This window comes from Myotis daubentonii, chromosome X, assembly GCF_963259705.1.
Source record: "Myotis daubentonii chromosome X, mMyoDau2.1, whole genome shotgun sequence".
NCBI lineage: Eukaryota > Metazoa > Chordata > Mammalia > Chiroptera > Vespertilionidae > Myotis > Myotis daubentonii.
In genome coordinates, this window is record NC_081861.1 from 5,655,301 (window position 1) to 5,678,055 (window position 22,755).

Here is a 22,755-nt window from a genome sequence, read left to right on the forward strand (position 1 = left end):
AGAGGCTCTGCTTCTCAGTGTCCCAGCAAGCGCTGCACGCACCTCAGAAAGCTGCCCTCGAGTTTCGACAGATGCCAGACAGTCCCGCCCCTCCTGTTTGAGTCTGGGTCCCCAGAGACTCATCCGGAACTGGAGCCCAGAGCCTGAGACTCCCTCCCGATTGAAAAAGACAACCGTGCCCTCAGCGACCAGCCTGCTCCACACTCACCTTTGTATTTTACTTCAGCACTGAGCCTCCTCTGAGTCTCAGTATGCTTTTCTCTTTCCTTCTAGTTGTAGAATTTCCCCTCAGCCAGCCTTCCTGTGGTTCTGGGTGATGTCCGTTCCGTCTTTTAGTTGTATTTTTGAAGTGGTTGTGCGAGGCAGCAATCTCTGGTGTTTACCTATGCTGCCATCTTGGTTTTCCCTCTGAAAACTCTTAACAGACCAAGAAAGCCTTATCTTTGGGATTAGAAGGGGGATTATCAAGTTATATGTTCAATGGTAGCAGAAACAGTGAGTCCACAGATGGCAAACCTCTAGATTTCGAACACAGATTATTTGGACAAACCAGGTTACTTAGGGACTTGAACAAGATATCTTTATATCTTGGGTTCTCAGAAAAAAATCAACGTGAGATTTGGACCTAAGTCTAACACTGTATCACCAATACTTGGAATTGGACCCATTCTCCTCTTTTGCCTCAGATATATCTGATCAAGAAAATGATCACGTATTTTTTTAAATTTTTTTATTGATGCTGTTACCTAGCTTATTGAACACCTTATACAGTCCAACTGCTCAGATGTATTGGGAAATACAATCATGAAGTATGTTGTTCAACGGCCTAACGGATGGGGTGCCCAGCTGGCATGGAATGCTGCTGGGCAGAGAGAGGGGAGTAACTAGAGCGATGTTGAAGGCATCGTTAGCTCACAGGTTAGTGAGCAGCCAGTCCAGCAGTTGTTTTCTAGCCATGTTGCCCACAGCTTCATCCAGTTGTCGTTCCTTGGCAAACTTCATGACTTCTTGAAGGAGATCTCCTACACTGTAGCCTTTCTCTGCTGCCTTAGCTGAAACTTCAGGAAGCTGTGGAATGAGCAGAGATAGCATGAGTCATGTGATGTTTTTGGAGAAGAGACCCAGATGGATAAAGTGAACTAACCCCTTTACCTACCTTTCCACCCACAATTCTAAGATTAGAGTAAAAGCTGCCACAGATCTAGGACTGGCTTTTCTCTCTTTTTTCCTTGACCCTCCTCTAATGGCATACATCAAAATGAAAAAAAATACTTTTTATCTCTGCAGTATTTTGAGGGCCTTCAAATTCAAAACATAAGACAAAATTGGTCCTCAATATTTTACCAAATACTTTGTTTAAAGGATCATTGATAAAACAAAGCTAATCTTACTCTTCTCTTGGTTGAAATGTGCAGACCCTGAGGTGGTAGAGCCTCACTTAATGGTTCACACTTTTGTGTTTTTATGAAGTGAAAGTAATTCATAAGGCAAATGGTAAAGAGCAGACTTGAAAAAAATTGAACTGCTCTTGAACTCTAAGTACAATGTTGCCTCCATGCCCCTCTCCATTCTAACCCTTTCTTCTTGTGCTTTGTCATTGCTTACCTTATCCAGTTGTCCATCATCATCTCCCATGAAATAGAGCATAGGCACATTAAATTGGGAGGCTGCAATCCACTGCAGGACAGCTTGGAGCTGCTTCTGCAAGCTACTTGTTGAGCACTGATTATTGACGATGACTTCTGGCCCAGAAAATTCTTCATAGTTCTGTGGCATTGCACCATCATGACTACATCTGGGGCCACCAGCCTGGTAATGAGAGTTGTTTGCCATGGATGCTTGTTCTTCCAACTCAGCAAGGGCTTCCCCGTTGTTGCTATACTTAGCCATGATAAGGCACAGCTTCATCACAGATTCTACCAGTTGATCAATGAATTGCCGGTTCATTTGCTTCACGCCAGTGAAGTCAAGTTCTGGATTTTCCTGGCATTGTTCTTCCCCTCTCTTGGACATGGAAGTTGCTTTGTTTACCCTGAGCTCAGCAGATTTGTTCTCACTTTCAGATAGGTCATCACAGTTGAAGTTGTTCTCACTGAGCAGTTTCTGAATCAGTGATAGAACAATGTTTGACATATCTAACTTCTGGCAGTCTGCCTGTTGAGCCTCCTTTAGACAGTTAGATGGCCCAGGAGCTCCACGTGACTCTAGATGTTTCATTGAAAGAGCCTTGGCACTTTGGCCACTTGAACTTTTTTCGTATTGGGCACTCTGAGTCATATAGCTCGTTGTTGAAGGACAGTCATCTTCAACTGAATCTTTGCCCTTGGCCTGCTGGGTTAGGTGGTACTGAATCAGCTTAAGGGCAGAAACAATCAAGTCCTTTGCCAGTGAATCTGTGGAAGAGCTGATCTTTTCTCTTTTTTCTTCCCTACTGGTGCATGCTTTGCTAATCATCTTGCCTTGGTTTCCTTGTTTTTGGTTCCACATGTTCAGGCTCTCCTTGAGGATGTGTTCACCGACTCTTTCAGCACTGCTCAATGACTTGCATTGATCTGATTTTATTTTGCTTTTGTCCTTCCCCTTCATCTCAGCTTTCATGGTGGAGAACTCAAGACTTTGGTTCTTATTTTGGTTCTTGCTTTTGAGATCATGGGACCCAGCTTTCAAAGATGCATACAATAGACTCTGCGATTTACTGTCCTTCTTCTCTCCAAGCAGAGCACTAACCAGGCGCTTCAGCATGGCCTCCATGATATCTGTAGCATTTTGTCTTCCATGGTTGAACAGATTCCTCTTGACAGCTGAGACAAAGTCAGAATCAGTCATCAGGACTCCAGTGATATTATGCAGGTTCTTCAAGCAGGAGTCAATCAAATCGGACACAATGTCTTTGGTGTGTTTTAACAATACCTTCTTCAGGACAACACAGGCAGGAATTGGCTTCCCAGAGGTATGCACTTTCAAGGTCTTCATAACAGAAAGCATCATGTCAGATGCCACTTGATTTGCATAAACCATGAGCCCTTTACTGATGGAATCTGCAAATTCTTTACTGTCTTTTTGGCATAACTGTTTGTCTCCCACCTTGTTCTTGGATAATTCACTATATAGAAACGTTTTCAGACCACCTTCCCTGCACTCTTCTCCTCCGGTGCCCCGCATTTCTGCAGAGGTCATTTCCACAGCATCATGGACCATTTCAGAAGCGATCTTGCTCACAGCACTGCGGGGGCTGTTTTTCCCTTTGTCCACAGAGGGTGGATAGACTGAATGATGAAAGCATTTGTTTCCATTTTCCAACTTATCTTTGATTTCTTTATGGGCCATTTGGACTACCAGATTAGATAGTCGGTTGACATAGAAGGAAAGGTCATCCATTGAACATTCTCCCTCAGGAGACATTTCTTCCCTCTGAGTGCTAGGAGATTTTGCTGGTGGGGTGGAAGGACTCTGGTTATTGTTGGTATTTTTGGCTGCAGTCATTTCTCGACGTAGGCTTTGAGGTCTGTTGGTCGTATAATCGACTTTCACTTGATCGGCAAAAATGCTGTAGCAGTTTTCATGGGGGTATCTGTGATGTTCATTCTCTGTGCCTCCTACTTTATGTTTACAGTTAGAAGCTGAGGGGCTTAGTGCATGTTGGAAACCCAAGGCATACTTCTGGAGATCATTGAGGAGCCAATTTAGAACACTTATAGGATCAGAGGGAGCTTGTTTGAAAAGGCATATAGATCCCTCCGTCTAAAAAAAGAAGAACACCTAAGAATTTGGGAGGGTACTTCCCACCCCCTTATTTTATTTTGAATATATCTTTCTAAACCACACATATTAGGGATTTGGCTTTTAGAATTTGCATGGAAACAAAATATACAATTATATCCATTAACACACATCCAAGCACAAGTGCTATCAACAAAAGCTCAGAGTGTATACATTTGTACACTTAACTATATACAAGTGCTATCAATGTCAATTTCACCTGAGCATGTTGTGCTTATTTCAATATGTGTAAAAAATATGTCTACGTGTGTGTATGAATAACAATATAGCAATTTATGTGTGAACATCTAAGAAGATGTGAGAATGTATCAATCTGTGTTGCAGTGTGTGGAAATGTATCAGTGTGTGTGTGTGTTCATGTGTGCATTTTAGTGTACTATATGATTGACTATATGTAAGCATGTGTAATAATGTGTATGTTAAAATTGTGTGCATGGATATGAATATGGATGTTTATATGTTTGCTGGAGCAATGCTTGTATGTGTTTATCAGTATCATATGTGTGTCATTGCTTATACAAGTTATTTTTGCTGATATATATAAATATATATATATTTGTTAATCCTCACCCAAGGATATTTTTCAATTGATTTTTAGAGAGAGTGGAAGGGAGAGGGACAGGGACAGAGAGGAACATTAATGTGAGAGAGACACATAGATTAGTTGCCTCCCACATGAACCCTGACCTGGGGCCAGGGATCGAGCCTGCAACCAAGGCATTTGCCCTTCACCAAAATCGAACCCAGGTCCCTTCAGTCTGTGAGCTGGTGCTCTAATGGCTAAACTGAACCAGCTAGGGCAGTGATGGCGAACCTATGACACGCGTGTCAGAGGTGACACGCAAACTCATTTTTTTGGTTGATTTTTCTTTGTTAAATGGCATTTAAATATATAAAATAGATATCAAAAATATAAGTCTTTGTTTTACTATGGTTGCAAATATCAAAAAATTTCTATATGTGACACGGCACCAGAGTTAAGTTAGGGATTTTCAAAATGCTGACACGCCGAGCTCAAAAGGTTCGCCATCACTGAGCTAGGGCTATAAATGTATATATTGATGTGTGTTGCTTTGTGCCACTTTGTGTAAATTTATGTGTACATGTATTGTATACATCTACTCAATGCTAAATACCATTGCTCTCTTTGTCCCTTCCATTGCTTCAGCTCCTCTCTTTTCACTGAATTCCTAGAAATGTAAGGTCATGATAAGTTCAACATTTTGAAAATAGGCTTAGGTTACAATCAAGGAGATCTGCATTGTGAGCTGCACTTTTAAAAATAAACATTAGGTATAATTTAACCCTTTCTTAAGACTCCAAAATAGAGCCTCCCCAATTGAACCCAACACCCTTTGAAAAATATTTTGTAAATGTTTTTTTTTCTTCCTTAAGGACCACTCTTACCACTCCAATTGTGTCAGAAATGTTCTTTCTGGTTATAACATGAGCATAGGGACTCAGAACAGGAAATATTTGACTCCTTTGAGCTAAAACCAAATATCTTGTTTCAGTATCAACCACTCTGGGCTTGCAGGACTGTGAAGGTGACTTGTCATGAGCTCTAATGCCCACCCCAAACCAGGAGCCTAACAGACATAATTTAGGGTAGTTACATAAAAAACAAAGAGATTCTGTATGTGACAATGGTGTGCAAGTCTAATTGCTTCTAACTTCATTATACCTAACAGCCTGGATAATCTCTTAGACAACAGGGTTGGGGACCAGGCAACTACAGTTCTTGGTTGTCATGAAGTCTCTCTGCTCCATATATCCTTGGGTATCCTTGGCAACCAGACAACTACAGTTTTGGTTGTCATGGAGTCTCTCTGCTCCATATATCCTTGGGTATCCTTGGCAACCAGACAACTACAGTTTTGGTTGTCATGGAGTCTCTCTGCTCCATATATCCTTGGGAACCAGACAACTACAGTTTTGGTTGTCATGGAGTCTCTCTGCTCCATATATCCTTGGGTATCCTTGGGAACCAGACAACTACAGTTTTGGTTGTCATGGAGTCTCTCTGCTCCATATATCCTTGGGTATCCTTGGGAACCAGACAACTACAGTTTTGGTTGTCATGGAGTCTCTCTGCTCCATATATCCTTGGGTATCCTTGGGAACCAGACTACAGTTTTGGTTGTCATGGAGTCTCTCTGCTCCATATATCCTTGGGTATCCTTGGGAACCTGACAACTACAGTTTTGGCTGTCATGGAGTCTCTCTGCTCCATATATCCTTGGGTATCCTTGGGAACCTGACAACTACAGTTTTTTTGTTTTTTGTGTTTTTTTTTTAAAATATATTTCATTGATTTTTTACAGAGAGGAAGGGAGAGAGATAGAAACATCGATGAGAGAGAAACATGGACCAGCCGCCTCCTGCACATCCCCCACCAGGGATGTGCCTGCAACCCAGGTACATGCCCTTGACCGGAATCGAACCTGGGACCTTTCAGTCCGCAGGCCGATGCTCTATCCACTGAGCCAAACCAGTTTCGGCCTGACAACTATACAGTTTTGGTTGTCATGGAGTCTCTCTGCTCCATATATCCTTGGGTATCCTTGGGAACCAGACTACAGTTTTGGTTGTCATGGAGTCTCTCTGCTCCATATATCCTTGGGTATCCTTGGGAACCAGACAACTACAGTTTTGGTTGTCATGGAGTCTCTCTGCTCCATATATCCTTGGGTATCCTTGGGAACCAGACTACAGTTTTGGTTGTCATGGAGTCTCTCTGCTCCATATATCCTTGGGTATCCTTGGGAACCTGACAACTACAGTTTTGGCTGTCATGGAGTCTCTCTGCTCCATATATCCTTGGGTATCCTTGGGAACCTGACAACTACAGTTTTTTTGTTTTTTGTGTGTTTTTTTTAAAATATATTTCATTGATTTTTTACAGAGAGGAAGGGAGAGAGATAGAAACATCGATGAGAGAGAAACATGGACCAGCCGCCTCCTGCACATCCCCCACCAGGGATGTGCCTGCAACCCAGGTACATGCCCTTGACCGGAATCGAACCTGGGACCTTTCAGTCCGCAGGCCGATGCTCTATCCACTGAGCCAAACCAGTTTCGGCCTGACAACTATACAGTTTTGGTTGTCATGGAGTCTCTCTGCTCCATATATCCTTGGGAACCAGACTACAGTTTTGGTTGTCATGGAGTCTCTCTGCTCCATATATCCTTGGGTATCCTTGGGAACCTGACAACTACAGTTTTGGCTGTCATGGAGTCTCTCTGCTCCATATATCCTTGGGTATCCTTGGGAACCTGACAACTACAGTTTTGGCTGTCATGGAGTCTCTCTGCTCCATATATCCTTGGGTATCCTTGGGAACCTGACAACTACAGTTTTGGCTCTCATGGAGTCTCTCTGCTCCATATATCCTTGGGAACCTGACAACTACAGTTTTGGCTGTCATGGAGTCTCTCTGCTCCATATATCCTTGGGTATCCTTGGGAACCTGACAACTACAGTTTTGGCTGTCATGGAGTCTCTCTGCTCCATATATCCTTGGGTATCCTTGGGAACCAGACAACCACAGTTCTTGGTGGTCGTGGAGTCTCTCTGTTCCATATTTCCTTGGGTATCCTTGGGAACCAGACAACTACAGTTTTGGCTGTCATGGAGTCTCTCTGCTCCATATATCCTTGTGTATCCTTGGGAACCAGACAACCACAGTTCTTGGTGGTTGTGGAGTCTCTGTTCCATATATCCATGTTTGTGTGTGTGTGTGTGTGTGTGTGTGTGTGTGTTTAACACTGGGCAATGTGGGGCACACAAGGATCTTTCTTATAAACCCATATCTTTTTTTTTAGGATAAGGATAGCAATATTCTGTTTGGAGTAGATGCCTGAAATCAGGAAAGGGCATTCTGAGCCTCTGTGATTAATGCCATTTTTAGATACCTGGGCATTGAACTTACCGTGACACTGAACTTAGGCCTGTGTTCTCTGGAATGTCATAGTAGTCAAATTTATGGGCCTGTTTGACAATATTTCTCTTACCAGATTCTTCAGACTCAGCACTGGGCTCTGGAAATTAGAAAGGGCAGACTCAGAGGCTAAGCATACCTTGGACTGGTGGTCTTTTTTCTCAATATCCTTGATCACAATAATTTCTTTATCTTCCAGATGCTCCAGGGTTAAGTCACCTCCTGAACTGGAACCACCAGCATCCTATGGAATTAAGGGATGAGATTCTTATGAATAGTAGCTTTTTGAAACTTATGAATAGTTGCTTTTTGAAACTTCTCCAGGCTGCCCTCTCTGCCTGTGACCACTTCAAAACATGAATGACATATCTTTTTAATTTTCGAAGGAGAAGTAGACTTGTAGTGTTAACTAGTCTTTGAAGAATGAGATATTTTTCTTTCCACAAATTACTACCCTTCCCCAGAGGAATTCACAAAGCAACCAATCTCAGGAACCACAGTTCATTAATTACCGACCTTTTGGACATTTTTTTTCACTGTTCTGACATGGTATCTTCCATGCTTTAGTTCTTCCATCCCTACCAGCAATGTAAGTGCTTTCTAAAATGAGATTTGGTATCAAGAGTGACAGTAAATTCTCAACCAGAGATCCTGGGCTCACAAGAATGATGGCTTCTCACCTGAATCGCCTCCACCTTTTCACCCACAGCCACAGCCTTTCCCTTTTATTATGTCATCACTGACAATCCTTTCAGCAGTTTCCTACCCTTTCCAACTATGAGGGGAACAGAGAATACCTACCTTGGAACCTTTATCTTCCACATTCAGGGTGGCCACATCAACAAAACATATCTGCATCAAATTAAGAGGATGCATTTAGAAAAATTCTAGAGAAAAGACTGTAGTTTCTCTTTGAGATGATAAAGCACCTACCGTATAGGGTTCTTGTGAGGATTGATTGAGATAGTGCATGTAAAGAAAGCTTTCAGCAGAGTACTTGTTCATAGTAAATATTCAGTAAGTGTTATTAGGCAGACAGAATCTTATCATTGCTATATTTCCTAGATGAGAAAACTTACCTATCAGAGAGGCCCCAAATACCCACATTTATTAAGAAAAGTAAGAAGAAAGGTGGCTTGCCCAACTGACACAAACTCAAAGGTGGAACTTATATTAGATCTCAATTCTCCTAGCTCCCAATTTAGAGCACTTTCAACTACACTAGTGTTTCCCAAACGTGTTATTTTTACTATTGAGGCTATAGAAAAGTTTAAGTGGTACATGGTTAAACACTTCTGTGTTTAATAAGTATATTTTTTATTGTTTAGTAGGAAAAGTACATACTAGAACATCAAACCTGTGATATTTTGGATACCATTGTTTAAGGTGATGGTAATTTTTAAATGTAAGTCAATTTTAAAAACATTGTAAAACACATATTAAATAAATAATAGTATGAGTGGTACTTGAGCATGATAAAGAAAAGTGAAATACTACACAAATAACTCAAAGTTTGGGAAACAGCATGAAGTATTTTGCCCTCCTGAGGGAGTCCCACTTTAGTACAACTCATGTTAGCTAGGTGGTATTATGACTTCAGAGGTTAGGTAATAGAGGCTTGTAACTAGGCAACCACCACTCCTCCCTCCCCTGAGGCTCCCTCTAGCCCTCCCTCCCTAGCTCCTTTACCACTCTTCATCTTGCCCTTCCCTTGATTTGTCCCTCTGCAATGTATAAGCATACTGGTCCCCCACAGACTTTATTGAACTTGCTTGCTTGTAAACGACACTGTCACCCTTCATTAATCTATCCTGGGTTCCAGTATATCTGTATCCATATGCCAATACTTCCCACACTTTGGTAGGAGTAATTTTGTATCTTACCACTTTGCGTTCCTGTTCTTTCCGTTCTGTTGGGCTATAGAGATCGACCTTGCACACACCCCTGGAGCTGTGTAGCCAGTCAATAGGATCAGACATCTGGAAAGACAAAGAAAAGTAATCTGAAAGGTTTATATATGTTTTTTAGGAACTGGCTCAGTTTAGATAAGAGGACCCTGAAACCCACCTGTGTTTCATATTAGTTTAGGCTAGAAACTGGCGAGGTGAGCAGTGGGGGAAAGGATACCCTGAAATCATCAAATCATCAGGATCATTTTAGCATAATTCATAGTTTCTCACCTATACCTAGGTGTTCTCTCTCTCTCTCTCTCTCTCTCTCTCTCTCTCTCTCTCTCTCTTCCTCTCTCTCTCTCTCCTTCCCTCCCTCCCTCCTCTCTCTCATACCCAGCTTCTCTCTCTCGCTCTCCCTTTCTCTTTCTCTCTCTCTCCTATACCCAGCTATCATTTCACATAATAACACTACATCCATACCCTTTACCTGCCCCCACCCCTGCATCACATGAAAATCTTTTAGGACTCTCCCAAAGATTTAGAAAAAAGCTTCACACACCCTCAAAAGGGGTAGTTTCTTTTTTCCAGAGCTAGAGATCACTAGCCTAGAAAAAGAGGGAGGCATAGAGGTCCCTCATGTACAGATTCTAAAGAACTGTTAAAAAAAGAAATTTATAAACTCATTACCTTGATAATGAAGTTGTTTTCTTCTTTTTGCTGAAAACGTGCCACCGAGAAGGGAGATACGCCCCTTTAGATGGATCTGGGCAGTGCCAAGTTCTTGGGCACTCACAGCTGGCTGCTACCCCTACCAGCAGTTGGACAAGACTGATGGGCCAAGGCTTTTTTCTGCTGCTTATGACCTTGAGGTATGACATCATACTTTGTTAGGTCACAATGCCTGAAACTATAGCAACCGTAGTAAAGGGGTGGCAGGCTGGCAAACTTAATACCCCTTCAAATCAAAACTACCTCAGGCTGTCTGCTATATGACAAGCTTTTTCTATTCTTTCTAGAAGGGTACATATAATTCTTTCACATTTTGTCCAGTTCACAACACCTTGAAACCTCCTTTCTCTTTCCTCTGCTTGCTAGACTTCCAGAACAACCTAATCCTACCAGTTTGGTCTGTATTTTTCACATACAGAATTACCACCAGCCTGTATGAACAAAACAGTATTAATTTTCACATCTTAACTTATTTTTCTATGCTAGTGTTTGTTTAAGTCTCATTATGTAGGAGTGGGTGAAATTCTTTGTGCTGAAAGTTGAAATTTTTATAGGCCAAGATTGAGGCCTAGTTGAGAAGCGGTTTCAGGGGAGCTTGACAATATCAAATCATCATGTTGTAGATCTTAAATACATATAATGTTTATTAAAACATTAATTTTGGTTGAGGATGGAGTCTTTGTCAATGGTGATGAGCTAAAATCCACAATATAGGACTTGTTTTTCTTTTATCATCCCTTTTGGCAAGGGGAACTTTTGATATTTAAGTTGGAGCTCTTGTGTCTGGCTCATGTCTATGGAATAATAAGTAAAGAAAGAAAATGTTTATTTATTCTCTATGTATAAGAATATATATTCCTAAGATTAAAAACAAGCAAACAAACAAACAAATAAGCAAACAAACAAAAAACACCTCTCTATGTCTCTCAGCCTAGAAGGAAAAAACTGTCGTCTGGGCCTGGAAAATGTCATACCAAATCCTCTAAATGACATAGAGAGAACTATTATGGATGATTAGAGCCCTGACCCATGGCACCCCAATACTGTCATCCTGGAGGCTAACCAGGAGCAAATAAGAGCAGCATTTGGGTGGGAAACCAATAATGAAAATGTAAGGAGGCTCAGTCATAGGTTACAGTATATTCACTGCCTCTTCTTTTCTCTTAAGCTGCTGAGGCTCTCAGAGTGTCCTGTACTGATGTTCAAAGTGTCAGAAGAAGGAATATGCTACATTAGTATGTCAATATATGCCAAGTAGTGTACACTTAGGTTAGCCTTTAAGAGCCAAATATAGAGATGTTAAACAGAAGCTTTGTCATTTTTCCCTAACCATTATCATCCATTTTCTAACCTTATTTATTCTCAAACATCTTCTCTTTCATATAAACTTGTGAGTAATCATACAAATTACATTTTAAATATGCTTTCAGCTTGCATTTGGTTTGAAAGAGCTATTAAGGTAATAAAAAATGGAACCTGTGTTTCTAATTATTATGAATAATGGCAAAATGAAATTTAAGTGAACTGAACTATCAGCCTTCATGAAATTACTGTCTGCCTGTTAGTTCCACTAAGTACCTTTCAGCCTCAGATTTAGCCTACCTAATTTAGTTTATGTGATGACACTATTTGGAAAATGGGAAGTGATGTCAATGATTATCAGACATTATTTATTATGGACCAGTACAAATGGGAACTCCACCTCTTTTTCTCCTGAATTGTTTCCAAGCCATGAGAATGCCCAATGTCCTTTAGAGCAGCTCCCCACAACCATAGTAAATTGAAAAATTAGATAGCCATTATTTTTAAATTTTATTAAATTTATTGGGTGATATTGGTTATTAAATTACATGCTTTGAGTGTACAATTCTACAGCACATCATCTATATATTATATTGTACCACTCAAAGTCAAGTCTCCTTCAATCACCATTTATCCCCCCTTTACCCTCTTCTACCCCCATACTCCCTTTCCCTCTTGTAATCACCATACTGTTTTCTGTGTCTGTGAGTTTTTGTCTGTTCATTTGTTGCTTTCAGTATTATATCCTACATATGAGTGAAATCATATGGTTTTTGACTTTTTCCATCTGACTTCTTTTGCTTAGCATGACATTCTCAGGATCCAACCATGTTGTCACAAATGGCAGTATTTTGTCTTTTCCTATGGCTGATTAGTATTCCATTGTATATATGTACCACATTTTCTTTATTAAATCATCTATTAGATAGCTATTCTGAGCATCTCATCAATGGTACTGCATAATTACTTCCATCAAGTATTTATGTCATGTCTGCATACCCATCTGTCCTTTCCTATAAGTGATTGAAACAGTGGAGGGAGAAAATAAAGCACTTTTAAAAAACTATAAACGTTCTAATTATTTTTATTTAAGAGGCAGCTGTTAAAGGAAAGCAAACTCTTAGATATGTTGGGGTTTCCTTTCAGGCAGGGAGTTAATTAGGCAGCTAAGGTCTGTTCTATTGCCTTGTGGAAATTACTTACAGCTATTTGGTGTATGTGTGTGTGTATTGGGGGGGGGGGGCTCACCTCTAATTGTAAAATTTCCCTCCTCTGATTTCCTAGAACATTTGCTTATTGTCCATATAATTCATTTGACATTTACTAGATCTGGCCTTGTAGATTTAATTAACTTTTCCTATTCCTGGATCACCTACACTGAAGCCTCAGGGCAGGTTCTCTGTCTCTTTCTCATTGTATCTACTATGATACTGGCCATACAGTTGAGGTCAAGAAACAAATGATGGTTTTGAAAGTTCAGGCAGGAGTAATGAAATCCGAAATAATGACAAATATCTTGGTTAGCTATTTGAGTTGGCAGCCTTCCTCATTGAGCAACGATTTTGACACATTAGGCGTGACTCAGGGTCACTTGGAGTGCTTAATAAAACATAGTTGGGCCTCATCCCAGAGTGTCTAATTCTACAGGTCTGGAAATTTGCCTGGTGTTGTGTTTTACATGCATACTCTCATTTAATTCTCAGACAGACTTATGATATGGGCACTATTTTAATCCAGACTTTATTAATGGCTCGCTGGAGACCTGAGACGGCTTTGATTGATGGTGCAGCCAGTTCCAGCAGTAGCCACTTCCCTCATCCTGGAGGGGGGGGGTGTTATGTGTGTGTTCAGAGATTAGCATGAGTTTTCTTTATTCTAGGGTTATAAGATGTAGAAGAGAAATTTCTTGAGGGGAAAAAAAGTATAGAGGGTACCTAGTATAATCTTTTGGCCCCATCTAGCGGTTTCAAGTCTGACTAAAAAGGGTCAATCCGTTATCTCCCCCTTCTGGCGAGAATGGTACAGTCGGCGCGCCTCCTAAGTGCGCATGCTTGCTGGAGGCTGTTAATATGAGGCGGTTGGCAGCCGGTTTGAAGCAGTTGGCCAGAGAGGCGGTTGGCCAGAGAGGCGGTTGGCCAGAGAGGCGGTTGGCCAGAGAGGCGGTTGGCCAGAGAGGCGGTTGGCCAGAGAGGCGGTTGGCCAGAGAGGCGGTTGGTCCAAGGTGGTAATTCTGAGGCGGTAATTCTAAGGCGGTAATTTTCTAAGGCGATAATTCTAAAGCCGTTAGTTCCCTCTCCCTTTGCCCCTCATCTATGTTGGTTTTGTTTCCAACAGGCGGGAAGTTCGTTTCCCATGCGTAGTTTTGGTTCCAATCCCATTTGTAGCTTGTTAAAGGTTCTTTTGCCGTACACATATAAATATATTTTATGTCAGCGCTGGAGATATGGCTGAGGGAAATAAGCTGTTAATCGGAATATTTTTTTCCTGTCAGACGAACTTGCTTGAACATCTGACAGAAAAGTACTTAAATATAGTATTAATTGGTGATAGTTTTTCTCCTTCTCTCCAGACAGTTTCTTTATTTGTGAATAAATGTTTTAAACAAAGACTACGGAGGAGAGAAAGGGGATCTGGAAGCATGAACCTCTTCAGGTCCCCTTATAGCACTTAAAGGCATCCTCCCCCTCTACACACACACTTAAGGATCCCCCTAGTTTTAGGAACATTAAAATGGATGAAGACTGGCCTAGTCTTCAGCGTTGTCAGGTAGTTGCCCTGCGTGGGGATGTCAGTCAGGCTTAGTTAGCCCTTCTGTGCCTGTTGCTCTCAAAGTTAGATGGTAAATGGGGGTAATGAGTTCATGTGGCCACTAGGAGGTCGCAGCTGCTTGGAAAACATTTCCATACAGTACAAGATCACCCCATACAAAAATCAATTTTGCCAAGCATTCCTCAAGAGGGAATTTGGTGATTCCCCTCGCCCCCCATATAATCACCCTCCATCCTAAAAATTGCATTTTTAAGTCTGTTATATTTATTGACTTAATACTTAGTATTATATTTATAATGCAGATAATATACACATAATATTAATGTAATATTTTCTTAATTGTTCCATCATAAAGGTGTATTAGGTTCAAAGGAAGAAGTATTTGTCTAACTCTCTGTATAGACCCTAACAAGTGGCGTATGTACCTAATACACTCACTAATCACTATTGGTGATGCTGGGGTGAGTATGACAGCAGTGACTGGGTTGGGAATAATAGCGTGCTAAACAACATGTGTCCTCTGAAATCTTTAGCAGTTGTATTTTCACCTTGTTTTGGCAATTATTGCGCTGAATTAATGTTAGCTACTACTATTAATAGCTCTCTGCACTTTGGGGACTTACCCATAAAATAGGGGCAATAATTTCTACCCTGCTTCCCATCACAAGGCCACTTGTGAAGCCAGCAGGAGTTAATGTTTGATTCTACAAAGATTTCTTAACTGGTCTGAACCTAAGTTGTACAGTTGCTCTCCCCTTCCTCCAGCAGGGTTATTTAAATAAAATGCCTCTTTAAAGAGACCCAGTACTTCACTTGTCAAACCAGCCTATTCCAACCAATTGTATGGGAAACCAAGCCCCAATGTAGTCGATTTGACAAGGAGTTCAATCAATTACCCTCCCAGCCCACCCCTCCTTGCTGGGCCAAGCCTATGTCACAACTCTGCACGCAGATTGGTCCTTGTTGGCCAATCACCACTGCAGTTTCTCTAGGACTGTAATTTTAAAAATTCACTGCTAGCAGATGGATTGGAGGGAACTCAGGCCAGGCTGAGACCCACACCCGGTCACTATGACTTGGTGCTCCATTCATTTATCGGGGCTCCTCCTGGTCTAGAAGTGTGTCTATGGTCTTTCCTGTTATGCCCCCAATTTCAATGTGAGGTAGGAGCCTTTGGTTTTGTACTGCCCGCACGAATGTCCGGTATTGGCCATGGAATGCCCCTTGTTACACGCTGTCTTCTCTTGCCAGTCAGCCGTTGTGAAGTGAGCCCCATATGAGGTTGGGCAGGGAGTGTGTATTAGAGGGTGAAATGATAAAGTAAATGAGACTAGGTCCCATCATTTAGATGGAGCGTCCAGTACACATGCCTGAATCAGAGTACATATACAAAATGTCTTTTTACAAGTGAAAGTATGCAGGATCAATTTCAGCCACAAGACAACGCATTTAAGTCAGAGAATGCTATTTGAGGGATGTGTTTTGAACTACAGGTTAATGGAAACGTGTCCTTTCCCCCTTGTTAAACTTCTCACATCTCCATTCTTCTATCTCTGCTTCTAACCCTTCAACTCTGGCTTGCCCATTGCTCTCTGCTATGTGATTAGAGTCCTAGAAGGCCAGATGTCGAAGGTGCCTTAGAACCATGCTTCTTAAACTTAAAAGTGCATACAAATCACCTGGGGATATTGTTAACTTGCCTGTGCCTATTTGGTAAGGCCTAGCTTGGGGCCTAAGATTTTAAATGGCTAAAAGCTCCCACGTGTGGCAAATGATGCTGGTCCATTTACCACTGTATGAATAACATGGAGGCTTTGGTCCCATTGCCTCATTTTATTACCTGGAGAAATGAAGTCTACAGAGGGAAAAGGGACTTGCCTAGTGTCACCTAGCCAGCTACCTGCAGTGTTAGAACTAGATCCTAAGATACTTTCCTACCCAGTGCTGCTTTCATTGACAGACACCATACTCCTTACTCTCCCCAATGTCTTGCTGTCTGTAACCTGCCTTTATATATAAAACAAAGTTGCTATTGTTTCCTGTAGACCAGTGGTTCTCAACCTTCCTAATGCCGCAACCCTTTAATACAGTTCCTCATATTGTGGTGACCCCCAACCATAAAATTATTTTCGTTGCTACTTCATAACTGTAATTTTGCTACTGTTATGAATCATAATGTAATTATATATGTGTTTTCCGATGGTCTTAGGCGACTCCTGTGAAAGGGTTGTTCAACCCCCAAAGGGGTCGCGACCCATAGGTTGAGAACCACTGCTGTAGACTGTCTTGATCTACAGTTCTGGAGTCTGAACAATTGGGCTTTTAAAAGAGCCAATTTGCCCTCGTGTGGGTTTCAGCACTGCTCTGGGATTCTCAATGAGGTCTTCAACATGTAGGGGACATGGAGAGTCTGGACACTGGAAAGGATTCTAAGTTTCTTGTCCAAGTAAGGCTCAGCATTTTGTAGGTGGTAGGAGTCTAGAGTGTTTTTGCAGAGTGTCCTTTTATGAAAGCATGTTTTTAGTGGTGTCATTCCCCTCTCCCAGTAGCAGGAAAACTAGCTACTTAAGTCAGTGTGTGTGTCTCCCAAAGCAAGTGATTATTGTTCAGGATAGTGAAAGTGGTGCATGACCGTCGTATGAATAACCTTGTTTTCTCTGAGGTTTAATTAAATCTGTGACACTCTCAGCTGAAAAATTTTTAGCCTTTTTTTTTTTTACTTCAATCTGATATTTTTTCTTTTCCTTTGAAAGGTGAATGTTTCAGAACATGAGTTTTTAGTCATCCATAAAAAAATTGTATGAGGTGTGAATAATAATAGTGGTGTAAGTGGTTTTCATAGAGTGCAGTTAGGGGTAGGTGCACCCAATTTAGCTTTATTGTTGCTTGGCCGAGTTTTGAGGATGAGATGGAAAATAGTTTTCAATTTGGAGGAAGAGGTGAGTAATACCCACCATTTATTCTGAGTGCCTGCCATGCTTAGGCTTTCATGTAAAAATTTACATTTGGCTCTAACCAGTTTGGCTCAGTGGATAGAGCATCGGCCTTCGGACTGAAGGGTCCCAAGTTTGATTCCGGTCAAGGGCATGTACCTTGGTTGCAGGCACATCCCCAGTAGGGAGTGTGAAGGAGGCAGCTGATTGATGTTTCTCTCTCATCGATGTTTCTAACTCTCTATCTCTCTCCCTTCCTCTCTGTAAAATATCAATAAAATATATTTTAAAAAAAGTTTACATTGGCACCACAGAATACCCCTGCAAGTGTATCTTTTTGCAAAAGAGGAAGTTGAGGCTCAAAGATGCTAATTTGGCTGGTTAAGAAGTCCAATTGCTTCTTTTAAAAAAATCCTTTGCTAATTCTACCTCCTCTCTCTACTATACTAGGGCCTTTCGTTTTGGACCATGGACTGTTCTGAAATGTCTTTTTTTTTTTTCTGTGATCAGAGAGATTTTATTTTTTATTTTTTAGAAAGAGCCCTGGAAAGAGCTGGGTGATGTATACGGTTTAATAGTTTGTCCTGTATAGTAAGTCATGTAACTCATTTGGAACTATAAAATGGAAACAGTTTTGTTGTGAGAATCAACTGATGTAGTAACTGTGAAGGCACATACTTTTACTGACTTTTCCTCATCAACAAAATATGTAATACTTCTCCATCCAAAGCAAAACCCAAATCCTTTCTCCTTTCTTAAATCTTCCCCTCAAGCTGCAGACTACTGTTACCAGCCTACCCCCAGCCTAGCTTTCAACCCCTTTATAACTCCTCCCCAGCACATTCTTTTTACTTTGAACTCAGACAACCTGGATATACCTGGAACCTTCTGTTCTCTGCATGTTCAAGTCTCTGCCTGGGCTCAGGCTTTCTTTGGAAAACTGGAAAGCCCTCCAGATCATATATAACCTCTTCTATATTTCCATTATGTTTCTCTAGTACTTTGTATCTACCTTTAAAAATAATTTGTCACTTTTTTGCATAAGAAAGATGTACTTTTTAAAGGAATGAAGAAGTATGTTGGCAAAACATCTACTCTCCCAGGTCCTGGGTAAAGAGGGACCTGTAAATTCTGAAGCTATATTGAAAATTATTTCCTTCTCAATGGCAGTATATACAGCAGCAAACCTTCCAAACCTGTTGTCACAGCCCTCTATAATCCTGAATCTACTTTACAGGTGGGCAAACTTAGACTTAGAAGCAGAAGGTGACCCGGAGCAAGGGGACACTGGAGCTGGCTCAAGGTAAGGGCAAACAGGAGGTGTCTCCACTCAGCCAAAGGCAGGGCCTCTGCCTATATGGAAGGGAAAGGTAAAAGCTAGGGTGACCAAAACTCCCTTTTTCTTTCAGCCTAGGGAAGCAGTGTCAGGAAAGAAAGGCAGGTTCCTACTCTTAGTGGCAAAGGCCAGGGCAGGCCAGAGTTCCTCCTGAGGCCTCTTCAGTGATGCTCTCTGTGTTTGGGTATTGTGGGTTCACTGCTTCTCTAACTCTCTTGTTACCTGCATCTGAGCCTAGACCTCAAGTCTTTAATTATTTCAAAAAGGCAGGGTGGGGAGATGGTTTAAGACAGTGGTTCTCAACTTTGGCTGCACATTAGAATCACCTGGGAATCTTTTTAAAATCCTGATTTCTGGGCCTCATTCCAGAAATCAGGATTTTGAAAAGATTCCCAGGTGATTCTAATGTGCACTTAAGGTTGAGAACCACTGGTTTAAGAGAATATGAGACACAGAACAATCTTTCCACAGCCTCACTTTAAGTAGGCTGGGTCTTTTAAAGATCCCCTTCACCCTGTCTCCTAGGGATATTTAAAGGCAGCTTTTATGAGATTCTATACTGTCTTTTGTGTTTCTTGTTTTGAAAATTATATATCCTATCTAATAAAAGAGAAAAATGGTAATTGGCGTACGACGATACCCTTTTCATTGGCTAATCAGGGCTATATGCAAATTAGCTGCCAACTAAGATTGGCAGTTAACTGCCAACAAGATGGCGGTTAATTTGCATATGTAGGCACAATGCAGGGAGGTGAAAGGGAAAGCAGGAAGAAGCCCCCTGCCACTGACAGTGATCGGAAACCCAGGGGGGAGCTAAGAGCTGCCCCCCAGCCATGATCGGAGAATCAGGCGCCTTTGCTGCCCTGGCCAGTGATAGCAGGAAGTAGGGGTGGAGCCAGCGATGGGAGCTGGGCACGGTCGAAGCTGGCAGTCCCAGGAGCTAGGGGTCCCTTGCCTGGGCCTAAAGCGAAGCCCACGATCGCGGGGCCGCTGCAGCTGCGGGTCCCCGCTGCCTGAGCCGGACGCCTCAGCCAGAGGCGTTAGGCCTGGGCAGGGGCGGAGCCTGCAACCACGGGGAGCTGGGGGTCCCCTGCCCAGGCCTGACACCTCTGCCAGAGGCCTCAGGCCTGGTCAAGGGGCCGATCCGGTGATTGGTGATCGGAGGGTGATGAGGGTCAACTCCTCTGGCCGAGGCATCAGGCCTGGGTGGGGGGCGGAGCCGGGGATTGGGGGGATATGATGGTCCCCTTGCCCAGGCCTGAAGCCTGGGTCAGAGGCGTCAGGCTTGGGCGGGGGGTGGAGCAAGCGATCAGAGGGAGATGGGGGTCCCCTGCCCAGGCATGATTCCTGGGCCAGAGGCCTCAGGCCTGGGTGGGGGCCGGAGCCAGTGATCAGGGGGAGATGGGGGTCCCCTGTCCAAGCCTGACACCTCTGGTGGAGGCGTCAGGCCTGGGCAAGGGGCCGATCAGGCGATCGGAGGGTGATGGGTGTCTACGCCTCTGGCCGAGGCATCAGGCCTGGGCTGGGGGCAGAACCAGTGATGGGGGGAAATGAGGGTCCCCTGCCCAGGCCTGACGCCTAGGCGTCAGGCCTGGGCAAGGGGCCGATCCTGCGATTGGAGGGTGATGGGGGTCAACGCCTGAGGGTTCCCAGTATGTGAGAGGGGGCAGGCTGGGCTGAGGGACACCCCCCACACACACACACAGTGCACGAATTTCGTGCACCGGGCCCCTAGTTCTTTTACATATTCTTTAAAAAAATAGTTTTTTGGTTCCTAAACTCTGAGGAATGATATGATTTTGAACTAAGTAAATCTGGGCTTCCCTTGCCAGGAAGCCCTTAGCAACCCCAAGGCCCTCTGCTGGTTCCCTTCCACAGTCCATCTTCAGGCAGCCCCAGCTGCCTTGCCAGCCTGAGCTTTATGCCACAAGCATAGAACAACCCACTTGATGAAGACAATCCTTAAAGTGATCTGAGCCCCAGACACTGGCCTTGGGTCCAGTCCACCTCCATCTCCAGCTGCTGCTTCAGGAAGGGCTGCTTAAGCGCTTCTGATCTTTTCCTCTCCTTTCTTCTCACTCTTCTTAATCTTTCTGTGGGTGGTCAGTGAGAGCAGATCAGTAAGGCTTATTGGCATCCTTGGGCCTCTTTAGCTGTACCTTCAGCCTCTTCATGGCAATTTGAAAGTCATTCATGGCCTGAATAGCTATCTGGGCACTGGTTGGATTGTCAAAGCTAACAAACCCAAAACACTTGCTCTGGTTGGGGCTTGATCCACAAAGACTTTGACAGAGACTACAACTCCAAAGTACAGGGAAGTCTATATGAGTTCTGCATCACCAAACTCCTGAGGCAGGTGATAGATGAAGAGGTTATAGTCTTCGGGCCTTCTTTTTGCTGCTGGGGCAGGGCTGAAGGCTGCTGGGGAAAAGCTATGTTCACTGGGGCATAGGCTGATGGGTAGGCTGCTGCTGCATAGTGGTGCATCCTAGCTTAGGCCTGTGCAGGGGGTCAACCACACCAGGGCTCTGTACTAGGTAAGGGGCGAGCTGGTTATTTTAGAGAGTGTGAGGGCTGGCTGCCCATTGGTCTGAGGGGTCAGGGGGCCAAATCCTCTGACTGATGGGTGCCAGGAGACCTGAAAGTATGCCCTGGCAGCTGCAGGGAGGGGAGTTGGCTGCAGGTGGTGGAGGAGGTGGCAGAGTCAGGCCACATCTTCCTCCCAGCCTCTCTCTGCCACAGCCCCGCCCTGCTTTCCCATTTGTCACATTTTTATGTTACTGTTAGAGCTATGCATGTGAATACTTCTAGGATAAGATCCGTGATTTGTGTTTGTATCTTTATTGCCTGAAATATCTGGTACATAGTGGGACATTTGTTGTAGTCCCTTTAGGGTCTTTCTTAGGGAAGCCTGTTGTTTGTCAAATGCAGTTGAACTTGGAGATTGAATGTGAGTGGGGTTGAAAGGTCAGTTGTATCTGAGTGGGAAGGGTTTCTTGTGTATCCAAAAAATAATTCCTCCTAATAATGTATTTGCTTGTAAGACACATAAGTGTATCTAACTATTGAGACTCAGAAACTACAAGAACCTTAAGAAATATAGAATGGCCTGGGGGAAGAAGGGGGACGGTAGCAGGGTGGAAGAGGTTCTATGGGAAAAGGAGGGCCTATGTAATACTTTCAACAATAAATATTTTTTAAAAAGAAATTAGAATGGGGTTTTCTACTGAGATGAGGTGAAGGTAGGATTCTTCTAAGGGTTGTAATAACTGTTAAATTGTTATGTCAAATGATTTTCCAATACATTACTTTCTTTTGCTATTATCTCATTTTTTATTTTTAAATGTTCCTATCAGGTGTCTAGAACTGTATTACAGTTTCTTCTGCTTGATTGCAACCTTTGAGTACTCGCTGGCCTATTGTGCATATGTGTGTGTGCAGTGCATTCTTGTGTCTTCTTTGTAACATATTATAATTTCCACTAGAGGCCCGGTGCACAAAAATTTGTGCACTCGGGGTTGGGAGAGGAGGTCCCTCAGCCTGGCCTGTGCCCTCTCACAGTCTGGGACCCATCAGGAGATAAGGACCTGCTGGTTTAGGCCTGCTCCCGGGTGGCAGAGGGCAGGCCTAATCCTAGGTGTAACCCCTGGTCGGGCTCAGAGCAGGGCCCATTGGGGAGTTGGGGCCCCGCCTCCTGTCATGCACAGAGCAGGGCGGATTGGGAGGTTGCGATGCCACCCTCAGTCATGCTCAGGGTAGGGCTGATTGGGGGGTTGGGGCACCACCCACTGGCACACTCAAGGCAGGGTCCATAGGGAGGTTGCAGCGCCACTCCTGTCATGCACAGAGCAGGGCCGCTCAGAGGGTTGGAGCTCCGCACCCTGTCACACTGATCCCGGTGCTGGGAAGCCTCCCTGCTCCGCTGATCCCAGGGCCAGGACGCCTCTCGGCTCCCCTGATCCCTGGCCCGGAGGCCTCTGACTCCGCTGATCACTGGGGCCCGGAGGCTTCTCGGTTCTGCTGATCACCGGACCGGAAGGCCTCTCGGCTCCGCTGATCACCGGGGCCGGGAG

General features: G+C 43.3%; 2 protein-coding genes across 2 annotated transcripts in view; one reads left to right on the forward strand and one right to left on the reverse strand.

Annotated features, from left to right (window-relative positions):
• Positions 1 to 612: 612 nt before the first annotated feature.
• On the reverse strand, positions 613 to 9,700 carry AKAP4 (A-kinase anchoring protein 4). The gene is made up of 5 exons (XM_059678993.1): positions 9,605 to 9,700; positions 8,523 to 8,573; positions 7,861 to 7,965; positions 1,606 to 3,741; positions 613 to 1,068 (listed from the first exon to the last, which is right to left on the reverse strand). The coding sequence occupies exons 1-5, from the start codon at positions 9,698 to 9,700 to the stop codon at positions 913 to 915; spliced, it is 2,544 nt and encodes an 847-aa protein (XP_059534976.1). The 3' UTR covers positions 613 to 912.
• Positions 9,701 to 18,581: 8,881 nt separating this feature from the next.
• The window catches only part of CCNB3 (cyclin B3), a 76,054-nt gene continuing 71,880 nt past the window's right edge, over positions 18,582 to 22,755 (forward strand). Inside the window, exon 1 of the mRNA XM_059679021.1 lies at positions 18,582 to 18,649. The gene's annotated coding sequence lies outside the window, so the exon portion shown is untranslated. The remainder of the gene's footprint in view (positions 18,650 to 22,755) is intronic.